This window comes from Musa acuminata, unplaced genomic scaffold (assembly GCF_036884655.1).
Source record: "Musa acuminata AAA Group cultivar baxijiao unplaced genomic scaffold, Cavendish_Baxijiao_AAA HiC_scaffold_829, whole genome shotgun sequence".
Lineage (NCBI taxonomy): Eukaryota > Viridiplantae > Streptophyta > Magnoliopsida > Zingiberales > Musaceae > Musa > Musa acuminata.
The window spans coordinates 12,501-24,722 of record NW_027021055.1 but is presented as its reverse complement, the minus strand read 5'-3'; the positions used below and the strand labels follow the sequence as shown (position 1 = coordinate 24,722).

The 12,222-nt window shown below is 35.1% G+C and overlaps 1 protein-coding gene and 3 non-coding genes across 4 annotated transcripts; 2 read left to right on the top strand and 2 right to left on the bottom strand.

Moving 5' to 3' along the window:
• Positions 1–6: 6 nt before the first annotated feature.
• On the top strand, positions 7–6,135 carry LOC135664342 (ATP synthase subunit beta, chloroplastic-like). The gene is made up of 2 exons (XM_065176979.1): positions 7–2,763; positions 2,829–6,135. Exons 1-2 carry the CDS (start codon positions 1,284–1,286, stop codon positions 3,182–3,184), a joined length of 1,836 nt encoding a protein of 611 aa, XP_065033051.1. The 5' UTR covers positions 7–1,283; the 3' UTR covers positions 3,185–6,135.
• A 2,123-nt stretch (positions 6,136–8,258) lies between these two features.
• On the bottom strand, positions 8,259–8,331 carry TRNAF-GAA (transfer RNA phenylalanine (anticodon GAA)). Its single transcript has one exon. It is a non-coding gene; the product is annotated as a tRNA-Phe (tRNA).
• Positions 8,332–9,993: 1,662 nt separating this feature from the next.
• TRNAT-UGU (transfer RNA threonine (anticodon UGU)) lies at positions 9,994–10,066 on the top strand. Its single transcript has one exon. It is a non-coding gene; the product is annotated as a tRNA-Thr (tRNA).
• Positions 10,067–11,303: 1,237 nt separating this feature from the next.
• Positions 11,304–11,390, bottom strand: TRNAS-GGA (transfer RNA serine (anticodon GGA)). Its single transcript has one exon. It is a non-coding gene; the product is annotated as a tRNA-Ser (tRNA).
• Positions 11,391–12,222: the final 832 nt, after the last annotated feature.

Below are 12,222 nucleotides of genomic sequence, written 5' to 3'. Positions count from 1 at the left end.
GAATAAGAAGTGGGAATTCGCAGATCCTCCAGACGTAGAGCTCGTAAGGCTTTGAAACCAAATACATTACCCACAATGGAAGTAAACATGTTAGTAACAGAACCTTCTTCAAAAAGGTCTAAAGGATAAGCTACATAAGCAATATATTGATTTTCCTCCCCAACAACGGCCTCGATGTGGTAGCATCGCCCTTTGTAACGATCAAGACTGGTAAGTCCATCAGTCCACACAGTTGTCCATGTACCAGTAGAAGATTCGGCAGCTACCGCAGCCCCTGCTTCTTCGGGCGGAACTCCAGGTTGAGGAGTTACTCGGAATGCTGCCAAGATATCAGTATCTTTGACTTCGTAGTCAGGAGTATAATAATTCAATTTGTAATCTTTAACACCAGCTTTAAATCCAACACTTGCTTTAGTCTCTGTTTGTGGTGACATAAGTCCCTCCCTACAACTCATGAATTAAGAATTCTCACAACGACAAGGTCTACTCGATATAGATTATGCATGAATGAAACCTTTGACAAAAATAAAAATAAAAAAAAAGAAAAAAAATATTCAACTAATATTATCAACTAATTTCAATGTTATGTTAAAATGAAATGGTTCATTATTAGACCATGTATTTGATTCATCAAATACATCATTATTGTATACTCCAAATACATCATTATTGTATACTCTTTGATATATATGGCGCAACCCAAACCCAATGTTTGTTTTGCAAGTTTACAATAAAATCAAATGGATCTCCTTCTTATTTTGAATCCAAATACTAAGAAAAATTCACTCTTGACAGTGATATATGTTGTATATGTAAATCCTAGATGTGAAAATAGGCATAATTCATCCTAAAAGGGTATAAAGAATAGATAGGCGGAAATCCAATATCTATTCAAAAAAAAAAAAGAACAATGGCCAATTAGATCGAAATAATGAATCATAAATGGAGTTCGGGTTCGAATTCTATAGATAATAGAATCTAATACGGATGGTTTTTCTATAATGATAGAGAAATGAAAGAGACTTACTCGTGATTTCATGTACTTAATATTTCTTTTGAAAAAAAGAAGGATTGGCTGAACTTGAAAATTGACTCATTGAATGAGTAATTGAATGAGTAAACGATTGAATCGTATTCGGTTGGGTGGTACCAACTAAATCAAGTGCTAACTCCCATTTATTTCTTATTGAATTAACCGATCAACTTGCTATCGGACATTTATTTTCGACTTGGCATGGCACTATTCAAAAAAACTTTCGACATACTTTACTTTAATTATAATTATGAGAATCAATCCTACCCCTTCTAGTCCTGCGGTTTCCACACTTGAAGAACAAAACCTAGGGCGTATCGCTCAAATTATTGGCCCAGTACTGGATGTTGTTTTTCCTCCGGGCAAGATGCCTAATATTTATAACGCTTTGGTAGTTAAGGGTCGAGATACTATTGGTCAGCAAATTAATGTGACTTGTGAGGTACAACAATTATTAGGAAATAATCGAGTTAGAGCTGTAGCTATGAGTGCTACAGATGGACTGATGAGAGGAATGGAAGTGATTGACACGGGAGCTCCTCTAAGCGTTCCAGTCGGTGGAGCTACCCTCGGACGAATTTTCAACGTTCTTGGGGAGCCTGTTGATAATTTAGGTCCTGTAGATACTAGCACAACATCTCCTATTCATAGACCTGCACCTGCCTTTATACAGTTAGAGACGAAATTATCAATCTTTGAAACAGGAATTAAAGTAGTGGATCTTTTAGCTCCTTATCGCCGTGGAGGAAAAATCGGACTATTTGGAGGAGCTGGAGTAGGTAAAACAGTACTCATCATGGAATTGATCAACAACATTGCCAAAGCTCATGGAGGCGTATCTGTATTTGGCGGAGTAGGCGAACGTACTCGTGAAGGAAATGATCTTTACATGGAAATGAAAGAATCCGGAGTAATTAATGAAAAAAATATTGCAGAATCAAAAGTAGCTCTAGTCTACGGTCAAATGAATGAACCGCCGGGAGCTCGTATGAGAGTTGGTTTGACTGCCCTAACTATGGCGGAATATTTCCGGGATGTTAATGAACAAGACGTACTTCTATTCATCGACAATATCTTTCGTTTCGTCCAAGCAGGATCAGAAGTATCCGCCTTATTGGGGAGAATGCCTTCTGCAGTGGGTTATCAACCTACCCTTAGTACAGAAATGGGTTCTTTGCAAGAAAGAATTACTTCTACCAAAGAGGGATCTATAACTTCGATCCAAGCCGTTTATGTACCTGCGGACGATTTGACCGACCCTGCTCCTGCCACGACATTTGCACATTTAGATGCTACTACCGTATTATCGAGAGGATTAGCTGCCAAAGGTATTTATCCAGCAGTGGATCCTTTAGATTCAACGTCAACTATGTTACAACCTCGGATCGTTGGCGAGGAACATTATGAAACTGCGCAAAGAGTTAAGCAAACTTCACAACGTTACAAAGAACTTCAGGACATTATAGCTATTCTTGGGTTGGACGAATTATCCGAAGAAGATCGTTTAACTGTAGCAAGAGCACGAAAAATCGAGCGTTTCTTATCACAACCCTTCTTCGTGGCAGAAGTATTTACTGGTTCTCCAGGAAAATATGTTGGTCTTGCAGAAACAATTAGGGGGTTTCAACTGATCCTTTCCGGAGAATTAGACAGTCTTCCCGAGCAGGCCTTTTATTTAGTAGGTAACATCGATGAAGCTACCGCGAAAGCTATGAACTTAGAAGAGGAGAGCAAATTGAAGAAATGACCTTAAATCTTTGTGTACTGACTCCTAATCGAATTATTTGGGACTCAGAAGTGAAAGAAATAATTTTATCTACTAATAGTGGCCAAATTGGCGTATTACCAAACCACGCCCCTATTGCCACGGCTGTAGATATAGGTCTTTTGAGAATACGCCTCAACAACGACCAATGGTTAACGGTGGCTCTGATGGGTGGTTTCGCTAGAATAGGTAATAATGAAATCACCATTTTAGGAAATGATGCGGAAATAAGTACTGACATTGATCCGCAAGAAGCTCAACAAGCTCTTGAAATAGCTGAAGCTAACTTGAGTAGAGCTGAGGGTAAGAGACAAGCAATTGAAGCGAATCTAGCTCTCAGACGAGCTAGGACACGAGTAGAGGCTGTCAATGTTATTTCCTACTAGTCAAGTCAATACATCAAAATAATAAAGAGAAGTTTTTAAAAAGTTCTTTATTATACACCACATGTTGATTCTGCCAATTGAACACAATCAAGTCTAATCTGATAAAACAAAAAAAGAAGATGGGGTAGAAAAACTTATTAGATATCATTTCATCGACTCCGGTATCTAATAAGTTCTACCTACTATTGGATTTGAACCAATGACTCCCGCCGTATGAAAGCAATACTCTAACCACTGAGTTAAGTAGGTCATTTATCACCACAAAAAGAACCCATCACTTCGGGGATTATAGGTGGAATATTATTTCTAAGCAATACTAATCTGTTCTGTTAAGCGTAAATAAATCTGTTCTGTTAAGCGTAAATAAAATAAATAGATCAGAGAGCTATGATGTGGATTATGGAATATCCATCTTGACAAGAAATTATCTATATGTTAAGATGTCTATGACAAGGGCTATAGCTCAGTTGGTAGAGCACCTCGTTTACACGCGCGCCAATGCTTTTCAAAGGAGCCTATTATGCAATGAACATAATTGATCGTATTGAGAAATCGATGTCTTACTCCATAGGTTCGAGGGAACAAGAGAACAATAGCCTGACAAATATTTGGTTCGGTCCGATTCAGGCGCGAATTCAGTTGCCAAATCAAATAGAACCCGCCATTGATTTGATAGTTGATAAGGTAAATACCCAGCCCATTCAATGCTAGGCATAATGAGTATAAGGGCCTCAAAATAACCTCTTTTCGTCCTATGAACTTTAAGGTGTATGAAGTCTCATATTCGACTGTTGCAGCGGAGCGATAGAGATTCCATTTAACTTAGGTTGATCTAGGCCGAAGGCAGACCTAAGTCAAGATAACCCTTCTTTGAAACACTTTGGTATTGCTCCTAGATCAGAATACAAATAATAAATCAGAGCACATGGAACCATCTCATTATCTTCCTCTAAAGAAAAAATATGGTGGACTAACTGATCTTTACATCAGTTGATGAAAGAGCCCAATGCAACAAAATGCATGTTGGGTCTTTGAAACAGTTCGAATCATTTCGATAATAATCAGTTTGATCTGTTTTACCGAGAAGGTCTACGGTTCGAGTCCGTATAGCCCTAATCCTAATATATTATATTTTTGTTTAGTATATAGTTTAGTGTTTAGTATATAGTTTAGTATGGTTTTCATTTCTATGGGACCAACCAAGTCTAATCCTAAGTCACATGGGTCTAGGACCTATTCTTTTCTTGGTCTTGGGTCTTGTCTTGTATTTGGAGAATCCCCCTAACTAATCACTAATCGTTTTTTGGCAGAACAAGAGCAACCTTATTGATTGATTCAGAGATAATGGAGAGATAACGAATTGGGCCTAAATATATTAACGTTTCTTCTTCTATATTCTATGAGTTGAGTGGGTTTGTGGATTTGATTTGGTCCGTCGAATCATTCGATAATGTGTGATTCTTTCTATTTGAAAATGTTATGTAAATCATTTATGATTCCGTCGATTATACTACTCCACTCTTTGCTATGTTTCATTGTCTAGTATAGGTTTGCTGTAAAACCTTTTTCTTGTAGCGAAATCTAACCCATTGCTTGGTCTTACCATTATATTATTAAGCGTTATTGCCGTAACAAAACAAACAAGTATTTTGGTTCATTCCAAATCGTAATCTTTGTTTAGTATTAGAGATTGGTCCGAAATAGAATGAATCTTTCATTCTAACTCTAATGAAATAACTCGATTCTTCTTATTTATTTCTGAGGAGGTGGGATAGTACAGGTTCCAAGTTTCCAATTTTTTGTATAGAAAGATATAAGTTGTTATATGTCACCTCTCAATTCAACGGATTGAATCAATTAAGAAAAATAGAAATGAAATCTAGGACAAGAAAAAGATAAAAAATCATTCGATGCATTAGATTATGTATTCATATTCGTATCAAATCAATAGAAGCAATGATCCTATACCCAGATTTTAATGAAAAAGGAATACTTCGAATAATATAGAATATGCTAGAAATCCCTAGACATTTTACCCCATATGACTATTGAAAAATTTAAGTTTTAAAAAAAGGAAATGAAATTATTATTATTTCATTATGTTGATTATATATAATCAACATAGTATTCTAATGAATATAGTATTCATAGTATTTAATTATAGGATATTTACTTTACTATATTATAGGGTATTGATATTTATTATAGTTATAGGCATAGGAATAGTTATAGGCATAGGATATTTTAGTATTTTATTACCTTTTTCTAGAGGATAGAGAACCCAAGACAAAGTGAGAGAGTTTTGTTTGTGTAAGAGCATCCTATGTCTACACCATATCTAAATAGAATCGAAATCCAAAATGTAAGTGGGATTCCATTAGATGAATCTTTAAACAAAACATGCCCCACAGCAAACAAACTCTAAACTATGCAGTTTGATTTGATCAAAATCAATTCTTGTTTCGCCTAAGATAAGAAGTTATGGATGAATTGACAATTCCGATTCGAATCGAATAATTCAGCATATTCCACATTAATAGGAGTACATTTATGTTTCTGCTTCACGAATATGATATTTTCTGGGCATTTCTAATAATATCAAGCGTTATTCCTATCTTGGCATTTGTAATTTCCGGAGTTTTAGCCCCGGTTAGTGAAGGACCAGAGAAGCTCTCTAGTTATGAATCGGGTATAGAACCCATTGGGGATGCTTGGTTACAATTTCGAATCCGCTATTACATGTTTGCTCTAGTTTTTGTTGTTTTTGATGTTGAAACGGTCTTTCTTTATCCATGGGCAATGAGTTTCGATGTATTGGGTGTATCTGTATTTATCGAAGCTTTAATTTTTGTGCTTATCCCAATTGTTGGTTCAGTTTATGCATGGCGAAAAGGAGCATTGGAATGGTCTTAACTGAATATTCAGACAATCAAAATAAAAATGAAGGAAAAGATTACATTGAGACAGTTATGAATTTGATTGAGTTTCCCTTAGTTGACAAAACAATTACCAATTCAGTTATTTCAACTACATTGAATGATCTTTCGAATTGGTCAAGACTTTCCAGTTTATGGCCGCTTCTATACGGTACCAGTTGTTGTTTCATTGAATTTGCTTCATTAATAGGCTCGCGATTCGACTTTGATCGTTATGGATTGGTACCAAGATCGAGTCCTAGACAAGCAGACCTAATTTTAACAGCCGGCACAGTAACAATGAAAATGGCTCCTTCTTTAGTAAGATTATATGAGCAAATGCCTGAACCAAAATATGTCATTGCTATGGGAGCTTGTACTATTACAGGAGGGATGTTCAGTACTGATTCTTATAGTACTGTTCGTGGAGTCGATAAGCTAATTCCTGTCGATGTCTATTTGCCGGGCTGCCCACCTAAACCAGAGGCGGTTATAGATGCTATAACGAAACTTCGTAAGAAAATATCTCGAGAAATCTTTGAAGATAGAACTGTGTCTCAACAGGAAAATCGATGTTTTACTACCAATCACAAGTTTTGTGTTAGACGCAGTACTCATACTGGAAATTATGATCAAGAATTGCTCTATCAATCACCATCTACTTCAGAGATACCTTCTGAAACATTTTTCAAATCCAAAAGTTCAGTATCTCCCCATGAATTAGTGAATCAGACAAGGTAAGGTTCTTTTGTGCAGAATAAGAAAGAAAGGGTCAATCTTTAAAAATTTCATTGTAAATTGAAATACTCATACAAATACAAATGTGGGAGAGATCAAGAAGATGCAGCAGGATCGTTTATCTGATTGGTTAGTCAACCATGATTTAGTTCATAGATCTTTGGGCTTTGATTGCCGAGGAATAGAAACTTTACAAATAAAAACCGAGGATTGGGATTCCATTGCTGTCATTTCATATGTATATGGTTACAATTATTTACGCTCCCAGTGTGCCTATGATGTAGCACCAGGCGGATTTTTAGCCAGTGTGTATCATCTTACGAGAATACAGTATGGTATAGCTAAACCAGAAGAGGTATGCATAAAAGTATTTGCCCCAAGGAATAATCCTAGAATCCCGTCTGTTTTCTGGATTTGGAGAAGTGCTGATTTTCAAGAACGCGAATCTTATGATATGTTGGGAATCTCTTATGATAATCATCCACGCCTTAAACGTATTTTGATGCCGGAAAGTTGGATAGGTTGGCCCCTACGTAAGGACTATATTACCCCCAATTTCTATGAAATACAAGATGCTCATTAAATGATAAGAAATTAATGTTTACTTAATACGACTATGACACGATTCCAGATTTCTTTCAAGTGAAGGAATATTTTTACGTTCCGTTCTAGATGAAAGAAAGTAACCGGACTTTAATTCGTATTATGGATAACCTAAAAAAAACTTCATTTATATTCCAAAATTTGGAATAGATCATATCCATTTCGTATGAGCAGAAACAATGGGATGAATCAAAAGAGTTCTGCACTATGAACTTTGTACCGCGCACATAACTTACTTAGATGTAGATGGACCTCGGAAAGTAACGTAAGCAAGAGTGAAGAAATGGAATAAATGTCAAAAATATGAAATGAAGAAATGAAAAGGGATTGGATTTTATTTGTACTGTGTCTGAAGTGCATTCTGTCTATTGCTATCTTTTAACTCCTCTCGACTTTTAAGTTTTTTTTTACTTTTACTTATTTATTTTTATTTTGAATATAGATGAAGACTTAATATTCTTTTTGAATGAGAGAAAGCACAGTATGAAGAAACAAGAAAGAAAAAAGAGACGGGAGCATAATCTCACTTTGTTCTTTACCATAACCATCCATACATATATTTTTTACCAATCCCCCCAAGGGGAGGTATATATATATATACATCTAGATGAGTAAATATGTAACCAATCCCCCCAAGGGGAGGTATATATATATATATATATCTAGATGAGTAAATATGTAATAGATGAGTAAATATATGTAATAGATGAGTAAATATGTAACATCTAGATGAGTAAATACGTATCATGCTCTAGACTATTAACGCCCGATCTATCTCGATTAATTTGTATGAATATCTATCCGATACATTATTTACGTGTCAGGAACCAGATTTGAACTGGTGACACGAGGATTTTCAGTCCTCTGCTCTACCAACTGAGCTATCCCGACCATTTCCCGTGCATCATCCTAGTAGAGTACTTGTGTCTATGTTAATTAAAGGGACTAAAAAGTAGTAAAAAATTTGACAAGTAAGTGTAAGGATAATGATATGGACTGTGAATGATTCAATAATAGAGATTCTTTGCCCATATATGTTCATTTGTACAGGTTCTATCCAAATTGGGATAAGATCCAAGGATTTTAGTTCGGATCCGTTTGTGAAAGAGTAGAGTGAATGAGAAAGATAGTGAATTTTGTTTGAACTGAACCACTGATGAAAAAAAAGAAGAGGATAAATACTTAGGAAGTAAAATAGGCTTTTTATTGGGGATAGAGGGACTTGAACCCTCACGATTTAAAAAGTCGACGGATTTTCCTCTTACTATAAATTTCATTGTTGTCGGTATTGACATGTAGAATGGGACTCTCTCTTTATTCTCGTCCGATTAATCAGTTTTTCAAAAGATCTATCAAACTCTGGAATGAATGATTTCATAATTGAATATTCGATTCTTCCTTCAACTTCCATTGAAATGGATTCATAATAACTCTGAATTTTTCATATTATAATTATATATAATTATAATATAATAGATTCGGGTCATGATTAATCGTTTGATATGGCAGTATGTATACATACGTATTAGGTATATAGGACCATCTTTTCTGTAATTTTTATAGACGGATTCCTGCTACCAACAAAACGTAGTCAACTCCATTCGTTAGAACAGCTTCCATTGAGTCTCTGCACCTATCCTTTTAAATTCTAGTTTTATAAACCTTTGTTTTCTCAAAATAAGGATTTGGCTCAGGATTGCCCATTTTTAATTCCAGGGTTTCTCTGAATTTGGAAGTTACCACTTAGCAGGTTTCCATACTAAGGCTCAATCCAATCAAGTCCGTAGCGTCTACCGATTTCGCCATATCCCCTTTGATACCAAGACCTAGTTGGAATTCCAACTATCCTTTTCATTTATTTTGTTTGTTTGGACCCGTTGAATTCGTTAGATAATGATTTCTATATTGAAAAAGTGTATGCTGCTGTTTGATTTTTTTGGCTATCCCCCATCAGTTCATTTATATTGAATGAACCTTGTTTCAATCAGAAATGATTCTATCATTGATGTATCCGCAATTCAATATGGATAGATATATCCAACATATATATGTTTCTCCCTCCCTTTCATTTTTACAGTGCGATTTGGAATAGTGGAACGGTCGATATTCATTCTTCTTTTTTTTTGTCCTATCTCCTCCTTTTCCGAATCAAACCAGAGGAATGTCTCATTTTCATTTAGATTGTATCTTTATCCTTATCTTTTTTTTTATCTTAGGACCGATTCGCTATAGCTATAATTAACATAATATAAATATATAAAATATAAATATATAAATAAATACATTATGTTGTATATTATAGTTAGATATAGTTAGAATAGTCAGAAGAATAGTCAGAATTATTATTATAGTTAGTTATAGTATATAGTTTAGAAGTATACTATATAACTATATAGAACTATACTATACTATATAGTTATATAGTTATAGTATAGTTATATAGTTATAGTTCATAGTTAATATTAAACGAATAGCTAATAGATAAGATCAGCTAATAGCTAAAATCCGGTAGTTTCCTCAATTTCTATATACTATTTCTGTTATGTTATGTGAGCCCGCTTAGCTCAGAGGTTAGAGCATCGCATTTGTAATGCGATGGTCATCGGTTCGACTCCGATAGCCGGCTTTTTCTCTATCGATTTTTCCGTGATTGATAATCTCTCTCCTCCTTTTCCCATATGTTATGTCGTGGTAACTTGCAACCATGACCAAAAAATGTATTGGAACAATTAGATCTCTCTCTACCGAACAAATCATAAAACGGAGCTGCAACTTCCTATATATACAAAAAATCCGGATATTGATACAATTTATTTTATTCTACTTTGTAGTATTTCGGTAAATTTAGCTTTGCTTTGTTTATCCCTTAGTTCAGTCTTAATTTATAGTTCAGTTTTCATTTTTTTATTCTGAAAAAATGAAATTTCAATAAAATCCATAAAATTAAAAAGGAGTCTTTATGTCTCGTTACCGAGGACCTCGTTTCAAAAAAATACGCCGTCTGGGGGCTTTACCAGGACTAACTAGTAAAAGACCTAGATCCGGAAGTGATCTTAAAAACCAATTGCGTTCTGGGAAAAGATCGCAGTATCGTATTCGTCTAGAAGAAAAACAGAAATTGCGTTTTCATTATGGTCTGACAGAGCGACAATTACTTAGATATGTGCATATCGCTGGAAAAGCTAAAGGGTCAACAGGTCAGGTTTTACTACAATTACTTGAGATGCGTTTGGATAACATCCTTTTCCGATTGGGTATGGCTTCGACCATTCCTGGAGCCAGGCAATTAGTTAACCATAGACATATTTTAGTTAATGGTCGTATAGTGGATATACCAAGTTATCGTTGTAAACCCAGAGATATTATTACTACGAAGGATAAACAAAGATCGAAAGCTCTGATTCAAAATTATATTGCCTTATCCCCCCCCGAGGAATTGCCAAAACATTTGACTTTTGACTCATTCCAATATAAAGGAGTAGTAAATCAAATAATAGATAGTAAATGGATCGATTTGAAAATAAATGAGTTGTTAGTCGTAGAATATTATTCCCGTCAGACTTGAACCTAACGAAAATAACAAAGAAAGTTTCAGAGAATTTTGTCTCTTTTCGCCGAAATAAAATAAATAGATCTAAGGGCCTTGATCCGCATTTTTCTCATTCACGTATCACAAATGGATCAGCAGTAAGATTTTTTTGCTCTTTCTTTTTCCGATATTTGTATTTTACGTACCACAGTAATGTAATTAGGAATAGAGAATTTCTATCAAAAAAAGGTCAGGTCCTCTTGTTGGGATGATGGTATCAATTGTTATTTGATTTGATATATTGTGTTCAGTAACGTTGGTGAATTAAGAGAAACGGAAAGAGAGGGATTCGAACCCTCGGTAAACAAAAGCCTACATAGCAGTTCCAATGCTACGCCTTGAACCACTCGGCCATCTTTCCTACATAATCTTATTATTGACCAGAAACCGATGTGAATAGCGAGTCATTCATATTATTCCAGTAGGTACGACTGATGAATGGTTCCATAGGAATAATTCCTTTCAAATAAAATTTCCTATTTCTCAACAACAACTTCTCTCATCAGCTACCCCATAGATCTAGTACAAATTTATGAATCGTCCCATGGATTTTTCTATTTCAATTGTATGGCATGGCGTATCCATGTTATGCAAACAAAAAACAAAATGGATGCTTACCTTACTCTACTCTATTTTTTTTTTAATGCTTATTTCATTCTTTTTCCTCTTTGGATTATAACCAAATCAAAACTTCTCGAGTTATCAGAATCCACAATAAAATAGGGACAATTTGAACAAAAGGTACACATCTTTTTTTAGAATTAGTCTGTTTTTATGTTATTTCGTACTGTACAATTCCTTTAGTTTGCGAGATCATTTACCCCTCGGGGTAATGAAAAGAATTATAGAATTAGAATGGATTGTTAATTATGCCTAGATCTCGGATAAATGCAAATTTTATTGATAAGACCTCTTCAATTGTAGCCAATATCTTATTACGAATAATTCCGACAACTTCCGGAGAAAAAAAGGCATTTACCTATTACAGAGATGGTGCGATTTGATTCTTTTTCTTGTTTTTTTTAGTCTAGTTGTCCTCAGTATTACGAGAAAGAAAAGGGACGTTCGGGATAGAAAGAACCAAATTTTTGAAATAAACTCGCGCTTGGTGAAGGTGAAGTTTGGAGATAGAACAATTCCTTCTGTCGTGTATCCTCGATTGATGCAGCCTCAGATGCTTCAATTGTCGATTT

Bases quoted from the DNA above. Each gene is read 5' to 3' on its own strand.
- LOC135664342 (XM_065176979.1), top strand. From the start codon at position 1,284: ATGAGAATCAATCCTACCCCTTCTAGTCCTGCGGTTTCCACACTTGAA. The intron at 2,764-2,828 runs GCAAATTGAAGA...TTTGGGACTCAG, and splicing joins TATGAACTTAGAAGAGGAGA to AAGTGAAAGAAATAATTTTA.